The sequence below is a fragment of the Schistocerca serialis genome, chromosome 6 (genome assembly GCF_023864345.2).
Source record: "Schistocerca serialis cubense isolate TAMUIC-IGC-003099 chromosome 6, iqSchSeri2.2, whole genome shotgun sequence".
Taxonomy (NCBI): Eukaryota; Metazoa; Arthropoda; class Insecta; order Orthoptera; family Acrididae; genus Schistocerca; species Schistocerca serialis.
Window position 1 is genome coordinate 227,066,300 of NC_064643.1, and position 19,348 is coordinate 227,085,647.

At 42.6% G+C, this 19,348-nt stretch overlaps 1 protein-coding gene across 1 annotated transcript in view; it reads left to right on the forward strand.

Annotated features, from left to right (window-relative positions):
* Positions 1-17,291, forward strand: part of LOC126484774 (probable serine/threonine-protein kinase irlF) — a 165,474-nt gene extending 148,183 nt beyond the window's left edge. Inside the window, exon 6 of the mRNA XM_050108370.1 lies at positions 16,607-17,291. Within this exon, the coding sequence (XP_049964327.1) occupies positions 16,607-16,696 (90 nt within the window). The 3' untranslated portion in view covers positions 16,697-17,291. The remainder of the gene's footprint in view (positions 1-16,606) is intronic.
* Positions 17,292-19,348: the final 2,057 nt, after the last annotated feature.

Consider the following 19,348-nt stretch of genomic DNA (forward strand, 5'->3'; position numbering starts at 1 on the left):
ATGCTTCTACTTCATTTCCGCATCTGCCAGCTAGCTTCTGCTGATATGTAAGTGGCAACTTCATATAGCATACGCGTATAATCTCCCCAGGGCTGCACGGTTCGACCAGATACTGATTCTTTTTCAGCATGTTCTCAAAAAATTTCACAACACTTCGGAAACCTGAGCTCTCGAAGTCGCGTGTCATAAGGATTTCTTGTTTAATTCTGTTTTGGGTCTCCTTTGACCAATATCTGCTCATAAATGCGTCGCAGAACTCTTGGTATGTTCTGCAACCTTTAGCAACACTACGCATACTTTCCGCTGATGCACCTTCCAAGTGCGCACACACAAAGTCAAGTTTGTACATTAACGGCCACTGTGGTGGTAACGTTAGATCAAACTGTCCAATGAACGGTTTTGGATGTAACGTATTATTATCATCCTTATAGTGCTGGAACTTGTGTACCGACGTGTTTATAATCAAACTGCCTAGTTTCATCTTTCTGCGGTGGCGTTTCGATGTTTTCATAAACTACCTCCGTGTGCGCCTCCTGGATATCCTGTGGCTCTTGCAAGTGCGAGGTGGATCGCCTAAGCGGGTAGCAATTGCTTGCGCCAGTTGTTCTGCTACTGAACTCCGCCTCCGGCAAATCACTAACTACACGCGGTACCTCCGTACGTGTGACTCGCGGTTCATAGCTGCCCTGACGTTCTAACAGTATGGTTTCCAGCATGCGTGCTTCATTATCACGTCGGTTCACAACTCCTGTGACAGATACTGTGTCCCGTTGCAATACTTCCGAGGTTACCTCTTCCGTGGATACCGTCTGAATATCGGCTCCAGTTTGTCCTGTATTTCTAGAAGTTCTGTCGACTGACAGTGCCTCTACCCTGCTCTCGATTTGTCGTTTAAATTCGTCAAATTCTGCCATCAGTGGTGCCTCTCCGGCTTCCTCCTTCCTGCTCGACACGGTTTCTTCAATCTTTTCCACTCGTGTCTGCAGCTTATTTATAACAGTTTTGCGATCTTGGTCTTGTTCTCTGTGGCCTCCTTCGTTTCTCTCGCTGTTCTCTTGGCTCTCCGGGCAATTAATTTCGCCTCATTGGCGGTTCTTTTCGCTTCGGCTATCTCTCGCTCTAACTTCTCGCGCGCAACGCTTTTATTTCATCCTTCACACCGCATGTTTCACGCTTTATGATGGCAAGCTGCGCCCGGGTTTCCTTTCTACACTCCTTTATGCTGCTGTGTGTTTCTTCGCTGATTCTTCCCAGACTAGCTTGCCTCTCCTTTCTACACGTTTCAATTCTTTCCTGCATCACATTCGTACTAGCGTCTGCATCATACACTCCAAGAATCCAGCGATACCTGAACCGTCTACCGCCAAGTCTCCCCTTTCCGCGCCGACCGAAGTGGCCGTGCGGTTAAAGGCGCTGCAGTCTGTAACCGCAAGACCGCTACGGTCGCAGGTTCGAATCCTGCCTCGGGCATGGATGTTTGTGATGTCCTTAGGTTAGTTAGGTTTAACTAGTTCTAAGTTCTAGGGGACTAATGACCTCAGCAGTTGAGTCCCATAGTGCTCAGAGCCATTTTAACCATCACCTTTCCGCATGATAACTACTGTCATGATTTGCAGGTGATCCCCTGCCCATTCTTCCGTCTCCTGTCGAGTAAGGTCCAAACCCTGCTCGGTAGGACAGTGTCGGACTATTCCGTTCCGATCCTCCTGTACATAACCCATTCATGCTTCTCGTGGGCGACGTTTGCCCCCGCGGTGGCACACTGCCGAACTCGCGCGTGAGTCTCACCAGTTCAATGGGCCTGATTGCACCTCTTGGACTCGCCAATGGCCCACCAATCCCTGCATCATGCTCCATGTTGTCCGGTGACGTCATGCGATCTGTTCGTTCCCGAAAATAGCTGTTTTCTCTTTCTAATTCCGCTGCCGCTAATTCGTGTAAGCTGTCACTGCTTCCTCTCATGACTGCCATTCTGTCAACCCCTGTTGCGCCCTGAACTGTCTCTATTAAGCGCGCCTTAGCCCTCGTAATCATCTATGTTTCCTTACCCACAAACGTTATACACTAACAAAACTTTACACACAAAATACACACCATAATCATTAACTCCCAATACCTCTACAATATTCACAAACAGGTTACCCAACAAATCCCACAAATCTTCCCGATCTCTGCGGATCCTATTCCTAACCAATTACTCTCATTATTTCCATAATCCAAAATATTTATTCACTCTGTGACAAAACACAGAACTCGAAACAACACATTTGTAACGTCCCCTTAGAAAAATTAATGAATTACTGTGCTGATAAACCTCTTACATTATTCGCTTTTCAAACAACTGAGCACCTACAAAAGAATGGCCCTGACTAACATTAACCTATACCTTTCACAAATCACTTACCTCACAAAAATGTTCGTTACTCGAACTACTGCAATACAACAAGCGCCACTACTGCTAACTAAATAATTCAAACTACTGAAGGCACTAACTACTGATAGGCATAGTTAGCAAATGAAAGATTTTGATAGATAACAAACAATGTATTAACCTTAGCAGTGTTCAAAAGTCATAATATGTATAGCAGTTCATGACATCCAGTGTTACAAATTTACTGTCTCTGATGGACACACGTCCAGATCATCCGCTCTCAAAACTCCGCCATTTCTCTCCCCACATCCACCACTGCTGGCGGTTCACCTCCAACTGCGCAACGCTACGCGCTGTTAACAACCAGCTGCCCAACACTACAATACCAAACAACAATGCACACCAGCCACAGACTGCACACAGCACAGCCAGTGATTTTCATACAGAGCGCTACGTGGCGTTACCAATAAAAAAACCTAACCAGCCTACTTACACAGTAATCCCAACAACAACAAATTAACGACGCGCCAACAATACATACAAACAATGAAACAAATACGCAGCATAAATACACAAACACAAATATAAAGAATTTACCGCGCACAAATAACTGCCGCCGTGATTACTGATCAGAAAATTACAGCTGTCTACACATCCTAGGCAGGGTCAGCCACGTAGAAGGGGTTTCTTTCAATAAAATGCTGATTAGGGACCCTAGGCAGGTCAGCCAAATGTCGGGGGTTTAACAAGAATGCTTTTACTTGTTCACTTTGCCTACTGGATCGGGTCGTTGGATCTGGCTGAAGGCCTGTTATGAGACCCAACCTGTTGATTAAAACTGCCCCTTTACTAATTTTGATTAATATTTAATAATTAAATAGTGTTCAGGGAACTGATCACTACTAAACATACAAGGATAGCGTTGAACACATTTATTTAACAATAATCTTCCTAACATCAAAGTTAACAAAGACATACCTTTATAATTGATAAAATGGTGCTAGTAATGGCAATGGCCCTTAAATTCCAGAACTAACTCTTAAGGTCGGATAACGCATCTGTACTCGTTATTTTCTACTCTCTCACCTTGTCAGACGGCATAAAATACGTCAGACAAACCTACTTCAATTCCCAAATTTTCAGTAAGAGCGTGGCTGGAAAACTGAGCTCTGGTAATCACATGCGTGCGTAATATCGGATTAAATGCCGAAGCTGAGCATCACGTTACCAAATGCAGCGTCGGGACAGGACAACAAGCTGCCGATGGCGTCTGCGTCGTCGAGGAGCCTCAACTGCAACAAAATGAATTTATTTTCGCGAACCGGCCTCCTGTTCGTAAACTCCTATTCAAAAGCTAAGTCTGCTTTCTTTCCAATCGTCTCGCACTCGTTAAGAGGGGACTCACCAGCCCAAAGGCGGAATCCAGTAACGTCTTTAATAAAGTGTGGCTCAAGGAAATTGCTCTGCTCCTGTGAGACAGTATTCCCAACCGTAATTAGCGGAATCAGCCTGTCACTAACAGTAAAACATGGCAGTACCCCTAACTGAATACTAGTTTCAGTTGCAGCTGGCAGACTTATTCAAAGTTCTGCACAGCACGCTGAAAATAATTTACTCTCCTACAGCAGAGCCGAAAGCACGACGTCCGCTCGCTACAGGAGCTAAGACGCTTCTCTCGATAACAGCTCCAAAAACTTCCTTCTGCAAAAAATCAACACCCCACGCTATTTTTCGAGCTGGCCAATCCCGTGGCTCTAGACCAGCACAGTTTGCTCCCACTATTATTTCCTGGCTTCTTACAGCCAATTAAATCATTCTGCTCTTTACTGCGCCTAGAATGTTCTGGAACAAACTGAAACTCCGTTCAAAATTGAACCCACCAATCGTGTCTCTCTGTTCGCCCTCGCGCGGGAATAGGTCATTGCACCAGCTTAACCGCGTTTCTTAGAAAGCCGAAGAAAACGTTAAATTCGTGGGGAGACTCCCTTAGGCGCCACCTCATCTCGACATAGTGGCGTCGGCGTGACGTCCAGCGCCAGCGAGGCGCCGTCCCTCGAAGCCCTGCCTGTGTTGTCCGCGCAATGGGTGCCTACCTGCTCTGGCGGCGCGTCTCCCCCAGTGGGACGCTTTCGCATGCCGACTCGTAATGGTCGGTTGTAAACTTCCGCACCCCTCTGCCCTGCCTTTGAGCAGTGCCGCTCGTCCGCTCCAGCCAAACTCCGTGAAAATATCACCTGAACCCCAACTTCACGCAACATGCGAATTTCTTGAAGTTAGTACGCATCTTATGCCGTCTGATACTCCCTATATTAGTTTCAATAGGCTGACTGCCTGATAAATAACATTATAACCGGTATCTAACTCGTCTTTGCAACAATTATTATATTACAGTAAGGTGCTAAATACTGCTACCTTACAATACCACAGTGCCCTGTGTGGTTAGCCGCTACGATTTCCCACCCATCCTTTTCCTTTCCTCTATCTTCCTACATTTCACTTTTGCAAATTTGGTAATCACTTCAGCGTAGTGCCGATAGCGTTCACTTGTACCTCTCTTTTCTTACAGGTGCCCTTGTCAAGGTAATAACATATAATTTAATTTGTTGGGTAGTAACGTGTGCCAATAAGAATCCCCAATAGACAAAAGTCAACACAGTCCATTAAATTTCGGGCACATAACCATGCAAATAAAATTACTTTCACTCATATTTCGGCTGCGTATCGTCCGGCCATCGTCAGAGTGAGTCGCGGACGGACGGACGAAGTATACGAGCTGTGTGAGAGTGAGGTGGGCCGTGCACTGATTTATATAGGTCACGCCTAGCGCGTGTATGTAGGCGCGGGGTTGTGACATAGAGAGATGACGCTATCTCTCTCTCTCTCGCACCGCGCCACGGCAATAGGGACTAGACACGCACCACGTGGTGGATACACTGGGTGCGACCTTGTTGTTGTCGAATAACGGTGCTTTGGAATGGTGGCGTTGTTACGAAAACATTTCATGCCTAGCGCGTATATGTAGGTGGGGGGGTGACTCTGACGTCATGGCCGCCATAATGGATAACGGTACTTTGGAATGGTACCGGCAATGGAATGGGACTGGCCTTGTTCCAATACTAGTGTATGTATCACAGAAATAATGCTTTGTAGGTCGAAAAGTTGCGACAACAATGAACAATGCTTCATTTAAACGAGCCCGTAATACTGACTGCAGCTCCGAACTAACGGCAATTACACGCAGACACTAGACAACGATCACCAACGTTTGGCACTAGGCATTAGCGATAATGTCTAATTCAACTCCTAATCGAGTCCATGTGTTTATTTAAAAATATGTGCAAATTAATACACTAAACACATTAGCACATATTTTCTGGTCACTACATTGTACATGTCCTCACCTTAATAAAATGACAAATGATTTGGATAAAAATTCGAAATTGTCATTTGGGTCCCTTATTAGCGTATTTTAGAAGTTGGTAACCCTATTTATACTACAAAACGAGCCGACAGTTAAATATCAAGAAAAAGAGAGGTTATTAGACTACACTTGTGTCTGCATTTCGATGGTAAGAACCTGTGGATATACACAAAAGTTATGGTAAAGTCACTGAATTCTTTCGAAAGACTGCTTTTTCCACTTTATTACCTTTTTACCACTGTCTTCAGTCTGCTCTTTAGCCAGTGAAATTTCGTATTACAAAGAATAATATATATCCCTAAAGAGAATGCAGAAAAATGTGAAACGTCCCCTTAGAAAAATTATACAAGACTGTGCTTAAACTGACGCACAATATTTTTTTAGCGTAACGCAATCTGACTTTCAGTAATCCCTACAAGAGAATCGCCCTGACTAAATTAACCTATACGTTTCACAAATCACTTACCTCACAAAAATCTTCGTTCCTCGAACTACTGCAATACAGCGAGCGCCACTACTGCCAGCCAAATAAAAGATTCAAACTACGGAAGGCACAAACTACTGATAGGCATAGTTAGCAAATGAAAGATTTTAATAGAGAACAAACAATGTATTTACCTTAATAGTCATAATGTATATAGTAGTTCATGACATCCATTCTTACAAACGTACTGTTTCTCATGGACACACCTCCAGATTATCCATTCTCAAAAATCCACCATCTCACTTCCCTACATCCGCCACTGCCGGCGGCTCGCCTCCAACTGCTCAACGCTACGCGCTGTTCACATCCATCTGCCCAACACTACAATGGGAGACAACAATGCAAACTAGCTGCAGACTGCACACAGCACAGCCAGTGATTTTTCGTACAGAGCGCTACGTGGCGTTACCAATAAGAAAACCTAAACAGCCTACTTACAAATGATATAAAATGATCTTGAAAAATTATTTTCAATATGTCTGCGGAGAAATATAGTTCACCACAGCTGAAACAATCCTGGGACTACTTTACTTCACGAGAATTGAGACAGCCAAGAAATAAGAAACTATAGAACTGTCAGCTTTCTCCTGATACAGTGCAAGATAATCACCAAGGTCCTTTCCAGTCACATATACAAAAAATGCTTTCATCAAGCGAAGAACGCCATAGCATTAGATGTAGACGTACCACATACCTGAATAAAGCTACAGAAACGAGCTATGTGTATCGACTATTACTTTGGGATTCTCCGATTCTGATAAATATATGGTGAAAGTTAACACTGAATTCATACAACCAAGTCTTTGTATGTAGGGCAGTAGGACGTAGTCGCTGGGATGACTGAATTCGAACATTGTAATTATAATAATATCACGTAGGGTATTACTTTTAGCAAAACTTGAAGAAACCAAGATATCTAAAACGACAGTAACTGGAAGTCAGCTACTGAATACACTAAGATGTACTCAGCTTACCTCAGAGAAAGTGATTCACTGTTACCAATTAGACGACCATACTTCGCGAACTAGACACCTAGTCGACAACAAACCCAAAACATCAGCGTCCTAAAACATTCGTATCCTGAGAACGAACTATAAAATAAAAGAAGAAAATCATTATTTACATGTTTTAACAATCAATAATAGTATGTTATTGTTGTATTGTCTTCCTAGCCGCCAGCTTCAATGGTGAATGCGTTCATTAGCATACATGGTGCGTAGTCGACCGTTATTAATCTTTTCTCAACTCGAAGAAGACTGGAGGGGTCCTGCCCTTTTACAACATTATAATGAAATTTTCATTTTATGTATACAGCGTTTACTGGGTATAAGCTCAGATATTTTTATACGTCGTACCTTAATATGTACACACATCAGTGTGTTGGTTCTTGAGTGTGAGTTGAAGATCTCTTTGTTTATATAGTAGTTTTCTAAAAAGGCTCTTAAACCGTGGCGGGTCTTTTCCACCCCTCAAGGCCTTGCTCTAAAATACTTGTCTAAGGCACGTATGAGGTGTTTTCCATTTTTTATCCACATATTTGTCCTCAGCACTGAAACTTTGATGTTAAGTGCTCAGATACTCTGAAATTTGTATCCTGTCACCCTTCCTACTTAAAAATATTTTACTACCTTTCTAAATATTCCTTCTAATGCTCGTGGTCATAGCTACCATCATAGCCTCGTGATCACTGATACCTTCATCTATGTTAAATGATTCGAAAGTTCAGGTCTGCTTGTTGCAAGTAGATCTAAGACGCTAGTTTCAGAGTTGGTTCTTTAATTATCTACAGGAAGTAATTTTCGGACAAAATAAACACAATAATGTCACACAAATATCTGTCTATAGCTCCAGATTTGATAGCATAACTCTCCCTGGCAAGATGGAGTAACCCCCTGTTACAATGTCATGATCAGGAAAGTTATTGACGACATTCTGCAATTTTTCTCTGAAGCGCTCTACCACTGCATCTCCTGACCCATGCGGTGTATAAAAGTATCCTATTACCATTTTTGAGAGACCTTAACTTCACCCACATTAATTTACATTCGTAATCCGCGATAAGCTTGCTACATATTATCTAATTTTTTACTGCAATAAAAACGTTGCCACCATTGGCGACTAATCTATCCTTACGATAAATATTCCAAAATTAACTTAGAATTTCATTGCTATTCACTTCTGGGTTCAACCAACTTTCTGTTCCTAATACATTGTGGGTATTGTAATCTTTAATAAACAATGCTAACTGTGGGATCGTTCCTTGGATGCTCCTATACTTTACTAATATTATATTAACCTTTTTATACCCAATCTGTGAGGATGAGCGTTCTCTGAGAAAACTGTGGCTATTATATCTTCTACTTTGGCAGGAGGTTCGTCTCTGATCCCAAGGCAGGTTTCTCTAACATAAAAAACCTCCATTATCATGCCACGCGTACTCCACTACCCTTAGAGTGACTTCCTGTTTGTTGCGTATGCCTGACCCGTTAAGGCAGAGCCTACATTTCTCTCACCAGATAGCAGAGGTCGAAAAGTTCGTACACGATACTGTCACTGAATCACGTAAACCTCTGATTTAGACATTCAGCTCTCCTACAGACCAGGTGACCTTCTGTATAATGTTACAAATAGTGAGCTTAGCCTGCGCCCCATGTGCGATGCTAGTTTCTTCATCCAATCAGCAATCCATTGAAAGGAACCGAGGACGGCGTCAGAACCCAAGCGGCGGACGTGATCCTTGCCGACATGTACCACTACTATTTGCAGCCGGTTACACCCAGTGCGCTTGATAGCACATTGGTCCTGTTTGGACGCATTTGATAATAACTTCTCCATAGTTCACGTTTCTGCATTTACCGCACACACATCAGGAAGTCACAAATGTCACACTAAGCCCTTACCTAAATGTCTGTCTTATGCACCTGCATCGGAGCCGCGCTATACCATATATGCTGTAGAAACTCTCAAACTGGAACTTTTTGATCTCTTACGAATTTACTTGGCATACAGGATGCCCCAAAAATCACTGACAAAGCTTAGTTCGTTGTGCAGGAAGGCCCACTGATCGGTTTTCAAGAAGGATCACATTTCTGAAAATGGACATCATCGGCGCTGGAGAGCGTCGAAGACTGAGATGGGTGTACATTCCACATTGCATCAACAAACGCAATATGAGTCGCACATTGAGCTGCTACAATACAAACTGGCTTCGAACTGCGTACCACCTACCTCAACGCCGAGTCTACAACGGCGGTGCTGAGCCTCATGCACATGAACCAAAATGTGTGGCTGTCTTTGAAGTATTTTTATCGCTCTCAGGACAATCAGGTCTTCCACTGATATTACAGATGTGCCATTCACCATACCCTTTATATCAAATCACAGAAAATAGTGGAGAGCTGTCAAATCTGGCGACCGTGCTGGCCGTGGAAATGGTCAACACTTACCAATCCACCGACTGGTATATTCAATTTTGAGGTGATTCTGCACATCGACAACAAAGTGTGCTGGAGCTCCGTCATGTTGCTGCCACGTATCCCTCTAGACGTTCAGTGGGAATAGATTGAATAGAGTACGCAAAACATCTCTAACAAGGTCAGATTCCTCGCCTCTTCTTACCTTATTCACCTATTACCCCTTGTTCTCATTCAAATTATGTGCTGTACCCTACCGTTAACACTAAAAAAGATCCTTCAGTGGGCACACGAGCATTATTGAGATGATCAACACACTCCACTGGCAACCTTTACAAGAGAGGCATTGTGTGTCACAGAGACGTTTACAACTGAAATTTCAAAACAGCACTTTTCAGGAAGAGTCTGACAACATATAACTTCCTCCCACATACATCTCGCGTAATGATCACCTCGAGAAAATTCATGAAATTAGAGCCAATACAGAGATTTACTGACAATCATTCTTCCGAAGAGCCATTTCCGAGGGGAACAGGATAGAGGGGAACAAGTAGTGGTACCAGAAGTACCCTCCATCACACACAATTAGGTGGATTGAGAGATATATAAATCTCGTTACAGCTAATACCTCAACCTGTCACAGTGTTGGACAAATCCCATGTACTTACATCAACATAATCCATCCCAGTTCTTGACGCTGATATTTCAACGCAGATAGTCACTCGGACATGAAATAGAATCCATAAAACGTAGACAGAAAACTGAAAATAAAATGCATATATTAGTCATTCATGTCAAAAAATTCTCTACAGACTACTTTGATGCTAAATATACTTCGTTAATCAATCGTCATAACAAAAGAAGTTTTCCTAGCTGACAGCATCCTAGAGTATCCTAATTTAATTCAGTCCTAGCAGGGTCGCCAATTTATCCAAAACCTTATGTGTGTAGAAGTGAATTTAACTGAATCTGAGTTACTCAAGTACCAAGCACACCCTTGAGACTCAGTGAAGAATTTAATATTTGCAACTAATTTATTAATGCAACAATTTATTTAGGCTCTAGCAATGAATCTAAAGGTGGCGAACTGACATCATATTTATCATTGAAAAGGACTGAATGTGATAATATACTCAAGCTGCAAATGCACTCTATGGTTTACTACAAAACAAATTTGGGAACATAAAGCACTGAAAACAATTATGAGCATATCAATGTTACAGTGACTTACTTTTCGATGAAAAGGGCAAAACTGAAACTATGAGTTGCTAGAGTCACTCAGTGAGGTGGAATTGTTAAATAATATCGTATCTGACTCTGCTGAGTGTAGTGTAACCTGACTCTATGATGAACACAGTGACTGTATGTTCGCAACAAGAACCTCAGAATCTCAAAGATCTGAGAGTGGACTGATGAATATAAATCAGAGAAACCTATCACGAATTTGAATTACAAACTCTCGCGTGTCCTAACACGCCAGAACTGTAAGCGTTGCTTGCCATAATATTCTATGTAGAAGAAGTGCAGTGCTATGGTCGCGCAACTGGGGCCGCGAACGTTGGACCCCGGACGACTTCGCCAAGATGAAAGCACCGCCTGCAGATCGCTGATGTGTTCACTTCTAATCTCCGCGGCTTCTGCAACCCGACATCTGCTCAGCACCTGCCGCTTGTGATATTTTCAAGTGCCCAAAAAACACCTTTGGTCTTGTCAATAAAATGTGTGCCCTGATCTCTCAAACAGCCTGCCAAAGGTGTAACTGTTTCTTCGACGAAGCATTCCACCAAGAAAAACAAGACGAAACGTTAAAAAGGCAATGAATTGAATTTCCTTCCCTCTTCTCTAAACAATTTACTGTAAGTGTTGCACCCTCTTTGGCGTCACTTCTGTGCTCATTCACCCACCGGCAACTCTTGCATACAGGTCCTGTGAAATGTTCAGAAACATCCCGTCAAGCTAATAGCTGACTCTACCGCAACTTCGAAACCTTAAGTAAGTCGACTTCATTTAGGAAAACTACGAGATGTGTATCTCCTCAAGTATTTCTTTTAACATGCTCCTGGCAGCTACCAGCCGCTGACAGAGTTCAGCTCTCTGGAACGAAAATCTTTACCTTGGCTGTCTCGCAAACCATGCCGAAAACTGCGCAATAACCTCTTTGCCTACTCACCATTTGGCAAAGCGACGTTCACCCCCAACATGACGATGCAGCTGTACCTGTTCCACAACTTCCTGTAGTTCTGCAAAAGCAGGCAGGTCCACAGCCCCCTGCGGTTTGTTTGGTTTGCCTCAGTGCAAGTCGCCTGTCTGGTATTTACAGCACTCCTCACTACAAACGCTCACCTATAAAGCAAATTGTTATATTCAGTACCAGGATGGATTACAGGAGGTTAAGAAGAGGAAATGAAATCACTTCATACAATCACACCCAACTAGTTGCATTATTAAACGTAAATAAATGAAAAGAGATGAGCCGAAGGGCTTGGCACCTTCCACGACTACGTCAACTGCCACTGGTAAATAATTGGCATATACATACATCAAAAAAAGTTTTTCATCATCAGGATTCCGAGAGTTCCAGAGCCTGTACAGAAAATTGGAATAGCGATCAACACAAACATCATTTCCGCCCTTTTTATAGCTCATGAATACCACACATATCATGTTGTTCCACCATATAGCGAGACCTTCAGAGCTGGTGGTCCAGATCGCTGTACACTCCGGTACTTCTAATATCCAGTAGCACGTCCTCTTGCATTGATGCATGCCTGTATTCGTCGTGGCATACTGTCCACAAGTTCATCAAGGCACTGTAGGTCCAGATTGTCCCACTCCTCAATGGCGAATCTGCGTAGATCCCTAGAGTGGTTAGTGGGTTACGTCGTCCATAACAGGGTACGTCGACCTCACATAATGCCACCTCAAAACAGCAAGGAACTTCCACCTTGCTGCAATCGCTGCACAGTGTGTCTAAGGCGTTCAGCCTGACCTGATTGATTCCAAACTCGTCTCCGACGACTGTGTGGTTGAAGGTATATGCAACACTCATCGGTGAAGAGAACATGAGGCCAATCCTGAACGGCCCATTCAGCATGTTGTTGGGTCCTCCTGTACCGCGCTGCATGGTGTCGTGGTTGCAACGATGGACTTCGCCATCGACGTCGGGAGTGAAGTTGCGCATCATGCAGCCTATTGCGCACAGTTTGAGTCGTAACATGACGTCCTGTTGCTGCACGAAAAGCGTTATTCAAACTGGTTGCGTTGCTGTCAGGTTTTCTCTGAACCATAATCCGTAAGCAGCGGTCATCCACTGCAGTAGTAACCCTTGGAGCCCTTGGGTGGCCTGAGTGAGACATGTCATCAACAGTTGCTGTCTCTCTGTATCTCCTCCATGTCCGAACAACATTGCTTTGGTTCACTCCAAGACACCTGGACACTTTCGTTGTTGAGAGCCCTTCTTGGCACAAAGTAACACTGCAGACGTGATCGAAACGCGGTATTGACCGTCTAGGCATGGTTGAAATACAGACAACACGAGCCGTGTACCTCCTTCCTGGTGGAATGACTGGAAGTGATCGGCTGTCGCACCCCCTCCGTCTAATAGATGCTGCTAATGCATGGTTGTTAACATCTTTGGGCGGGTTTCACTAAACCCTGAACAGTCAAAGGGACTGGGTCTGTGATACAATATCCACAGTCAACGTCTATCTTCAGGAATCCTGGGAACTGGGGTGATGCAAAATTTTTGTTTTAACTACGATTCAGAATACTAGAGACCCCTATGCTCCTTATATTTTACGAACAGACGAAACAGTTGTAACAGATTAATTGTTCAACTTCGTAAAGGAAAAAATACTTATTAATCACCGATTAACATACAAACAAGCATTTAGGTGCCATCTGCTTGTGACTGTTCATATAAAAATGCTGTAGCAGATGCTCAGTCTGTGTGCGTGAGCACAAGGAAAGCTGGCAATGTAAGCATTGACTCTACTCCACACAGTGTTTCGCCGAAATGAAATGATTGTTTCGGCATTATTTGCCAGAAGACCCCATCTGGGATGTTCAGCTGCATAGTGTAAGTATTTTTATTTTATGCCACCTCGGTAAGGGGTGTGTCGATGATGATGAAATGATGATGTTAACAACACAACACCCAGTCCCCAAGCGGAAAAATCTCCCACCTGGCCGGGTATCGAACCAGGCCCCCAGTATAGTATGCAGCAGCGCTGATCATGTTTTTTATTATGTTATTTTTTTAAATGTATGTGAACCTGCTACCATTCTTCACAGCACTAATTATACCTAGTTCACCTTTTTTCCTACTTCATTGTTCTCGCCAGTTGGTCTTGGCTGACGTCACATGACACATCTCCAAGTTGATCGTTGAATACTTTACTCAGGTTATGTCTTTTTTAATTGTAGAGAGCAACCACTCCTCTGACCGAACATGCTAAACCACCTTGCCTGTACCGCTCAGGTCCGGACGGGGACAGTGTGTCGCTAATTGCTTCGTCACAGATTTGACTCACACGTTCACTTTCACTTTCACTGAAACTTACACTACTTGTGATGCACTCTCTAAGCCTGTTTTGCGGATTCCTCAGACGCCTTTAGAAGTATTCATTGAACAGCTGAAAGGCTACCATTCTGTTCGCAACCCGTCACGGCTCTAGATACTCAATAGTTACGTTTAACCTGTTTTCTTGTATCATCTCTAATCTACATTAAGTATTATGATGAACGAGCCATTCCACAATCACATTGAGCCTGAATAAAGAAAAGTGTGAAGTTCTTCACATGAGTACTAAAAGAAAACCGCTAAATTTCGATTACGCGACGAGTCACACAAATCTGAAGGCTGTAAATTCAACTAAATACTTAGGCATTACAATTACAAATAACCTAAATTGGAACGATCACATAGATAATGTTGTTGGTAGACCAAACCAAAGACTGCGATTCATTGGCAGAACACTTAGAAGGTGTAACACATCTACTAAAGAGACTGCTAACACCACGTTTGTCCGCCCTATTCAGGAGTATTGCTGTGCGGTGTGTGATCTGCATCAGGTGGGACTGACGGTCACATCGAACAAGTACAACGAAGGGCAGCTTGTTTTGCATTATCGCGAAATAGGGAGATAGTGCCATGGACATGATACGTGAACTGAAGTGGCAGTCATTAAAACAAAGGCGTTTTTAGTTGCAACGGGATCTTCTCATAAAATTTCAATCACCAATTTTCTCCTCCGATTTCGAAAACATTCTGTTGGCACCCACCTACATATGGAGAAATGGTCATGTTGTTGTTGTGGTCTTCAGTCCTGAGACTGGTTTGATGCAGCTCTCCATGCTACTCTATCCTGTGCAAGCTTCTTCATCTCTCAGTATCTACTGCAACCTACATCCTTCTGAATCTGTTTAGTGTATTCATCTCTTGGTCTCCCTCTACGATTTTTACCCCCCACGCTTCCCTCCAATACTAAATTGGTGATCCCTTGATGCCTCAAAACATGTCCTACCAACCGAGCCCTTCTTCTAGTCAAATTGTGCCACAAACTTCTCTTCTCCCCAATCCTATTCAATACTTCCTCATTAGTTATATGATCTACCCACCTAATCTTCAGCATTCTTCTGTAGCACCACATTTCGAAAGCTTCTATTCTCTTCTTGTCCAAACTATTTATCGTCCATGTTTCACTTCCATACATGGCTACACTCCGTACAAATACTTTCAGAAATGACTTCCTGACACTTGCATCTATACTCGATGTTAACAAATTTCTCTTCTTCAGAAACGCTTTCCTTGCCATTGCCAGTCTATATTTCATATGCTTTGTACTTCGACCATCATCAGTTATTTTGCTCCCCAAATATCAAAACTCCTTTACTACTTTAAGTGTCTCATTTCCTAATCTAATACCCTCAGCATCACCCGACTTAATTCGACTACAGTCCATTATCCTCGTTTCGCTTTTGTTGATGTTCATCTTATACCCTCCTTTCAAGACACTGTCCATTCCGTTCAACTGCTCTTCCAAGTCCTTTGCTGTCTGTGACAGAATTACAATGTCATCGGCGAACTTCAAAGTTTTTATTTCTTCTCCATGGATTTTAACACCTACACCGAATTTTTCTTTTGTTTCCTTTACTGCTTGCTCAATATACAGATTGAATAACATCGGGGAGAGGCTACAACCCCGTCTCACTCCCTTCCCAACCACTGTTTCCCCTTCATGCCCCTCGACTCTTATAACTGCCATCTGGTTTCTGTACAAATTGTAAATAGCCTTTCGCTCTCTGTATTTTACCCCTGCCACCTTCAGAATTTGAAAGAGAGTATTCCAGTCAACATTGTCAAAAGCTTTCTCTAAGCCTGCAAATGCTAGAAACGTAGGTTTGCCTTTTCTTAACCTAGCTTCTAAAATAAGTCGTAGGGTCAATATTGCCTCACGTGTTCCAACATTTCTACGGAATCCAAACTGATCTTCCCATAGGTCGGCTTCTACCAGTTTTTCCATTCGTCTGTAAAGAATTGATCATAACGATAAAATAAGAGAAATCAGGGCCCGCACAGAAAACTTTAAGGGCTCGTTTTTTCCGTGCGCCATTCGAGAGTGGAACGGCACAGAGACAGCTTGAAGGTGGTTCATTGAACCCTCTGCCAGTCACTTTATTGTGAATAACAGAGTAATCACGTAGATGTAGATGTATATGCAGACGTGGTCCTTCCCGTCGACGTTTGAACGTACACACGTATCGTCGATTACAACCGTGCTGAGTCAACACGATCTTTGGGAAGAGTTCGTACGTTCGCCAAGCCTTAGCATAGGCGGACCTCAGTCGCACCACACATAGTAACATTCCTCAGCAAGAATATATATGTCTGTTCGCTTACGAAGGATTTGTTTCAGACTCTGGACGAGATGTACTCGCTGGCGGAAGAGATCGTGGGCCCTCTGAGGCCGGTGCGGGCAGCCAAGACGGCCAAGGGCGCCTTCTGAGAGCCACACCGCCACGAAGCCGCTCCGCGCCTTCCAAAGCTGACCCGCTGCTCACCTGCTTGCTAGTGGTCCACGACGCCGCCAATATCTGCATCACCATAGTTTAGCGAGGGCACACACTGCGTGCGCATCCTGCGCATGGCAGTTTGTCAACACGAATGTTAGTCTGGTTATCCGATGGTCACTCAGAGGGTACTTGGTCAATGAGTAGGGTCAAGCTGGGTCAGCTGGCGAACGTTTTGTTTGGGTATTTTTCCTGACGTAGTATTTGTTGCTATGGACTAGATTTTGGCAAAATCCTGTTACAACAGTCTGCTTAATGTAATATTTTTAAAGCTCCATATCGTGAAACTGTAAATTAAAAATGCGGTTGTTACAAAAATATTGGTCATGTTGTCTCATGCAGCGTCGAAGTGAATTGACAAAGATGTCGCGTAGTATTATAAACTAAGCCAATGATTTAATTCATCGACCTAGAATCGAACAGCTGTTTCATGTGTTGATCACTTAAAAAACGAAACACATTGAACGTAAGACCAAAGAATACCTTAACTTGCTAATATGTCAAGAACATTACACCACTATAAACTTTATTTTCTCCAATACTGGTAGAACGCTATCAGTCGAGTTGGAAAATGTGTTAAAAGAAAATTTCGACAAATTATGCTTATATTATAATTCTACCATATCATTTTTCTTCACCTACGTTCTCAGGATTGACAATGTAGTTCAATATTCGTAAGTGTAAGATTTGCACTTCGTAACTTCCGTTATCTTCCCTTCATTTTGCCTCTTCGTTTTTCTTTTGTACATTGTTCTGATTACACAGATATGAATGGTATTATTCAAGAAACTTAATTTATATTTATAAAACAATAAGTATACCAAAAAAATAACTGAAAAAATTTTAGGATTTAATCAAAGGTCGGATAATCTGATGACCTCGTGAAAAAAGTCCAATTCATTATCCGACCACCTATCGCCATTTTTAAATCAAATGACATACCAGGAAACAGTCTTATCGGAAAAAAAAATTGTAAGACAGTCGTCGAAATTTGAGCAGCACTTCATCAATCCTACACGAAGAAATAGGTTTTTTTTCTCCACATACGCTGTCGCTTAAGAAATGGCGCGGAAAACGCGTATGCAGTGGGCTCCGAAATCACTTTTGCCTATTGTGGAGTATACGGATGGCAGGTTGAAACTTACGGGCGTGATACACGTGGCTATCTATTACAGGTCTGATTTTCCATCTAGCATTTTCGTGAATAATCAAATTCATCATTTTATCCTCTTTGTCATCTTACCCTAGTCTTTAATTTTTTAAGTGCTTTCTACGATCTTTTATGAGTCCTGAACAGTCTTGAACGAGTGGAGCCTTTCATTTCCATTTATTGCATGTACTTATTATCATTATTCTGAAGCATCATCTTATGACCTAGAAAATAGATTTTTCCGGATTCTGTCTGACACCACAAAGACAAACGCTGCATCTGGCGTATTAGGATGGCGACTGAGCTCCAGTTTTGCACTTCCGTTTATGGCATCCAAAGCTACCAGGTCACTCTGTGACTTTTTTAAAAAAATGCCACACTTGAACCTAGATGGAATAGATTGTACCCCAACATAGATTTTTGCCTGACGTAATGTCAGCTGATGTCTTATCTTTCTAACTCTTACTGTTGTGGCATGACCATATTTTACAAAGACCATCACATTGATGCAACCTACAGTTACTTCAATTATTTGATCAACACATGCCGAGCTGAGGGTTCCATTGGCTGCATTGCTTCATAACGCATTTCACAGTTTATTTCCCTCGGATTTTTAAAGGGATGGGTATCGCCGCAGAAGATTCACACTAATTCAGTTTCTCTGGGCGGTAGTTACATCAAACCAATTTAGACTTGAGGAATTCATTGACTGTAACTCCCAACACAATTACTGGCTTGAGATGGTCTTTAGTTGGTAATAACGTGCTGTGTCTTCGTTATGAAATCTTGAGAAACAGGCCACGATGGTCAACACATCACGATCTAGGCAGAAGACAAATGTCTCGATTGGTTGGTGTAGCGCAAGGAAAAATGAGCTCAGTAATCTCCCTGCGATATTTTCATCTGTTATCCCTACTGATGACTTCACATAATCTTCCTTCAAGAAGCATCTGGCTCTTTCGAAAACCAGAAATAGCAACTTCATTAATTTAATGAGAGGGAGAAATTTAACTGTTGTGACAATAGTGTATGTACTCATCGAAAGAAAGTTGAATATTTTCTGTTATGACCACGGATGCTGTATGATCTAAGTGCGTTCTGACTGACCATCGAATAACTCAGAATTTATACAGAGATATCTCTATAATTTTTTCGCTTCAGGAAAAAAGGAAGCTCTTATTCAGCAAATATTTTACTTTAAAATACATGTATGACTGTGTGAATACAAATTCACTATAGTGGTACACGAGGTTCGTCTCTCGAAAACATAATTGCATTTCGAGCTTATTCTCCACAACGCTACTTGTTGACGCTAAACACGAAACTTTCCAGTTGCACTAGGAACTTAGTCATTACATTTCTCTGTAAAAATCTTTTTATTCTGTGTTGCAAAAGAAGCCATGCTTTGCGTAACAATGTACTGTCTACTTGGGTAGTA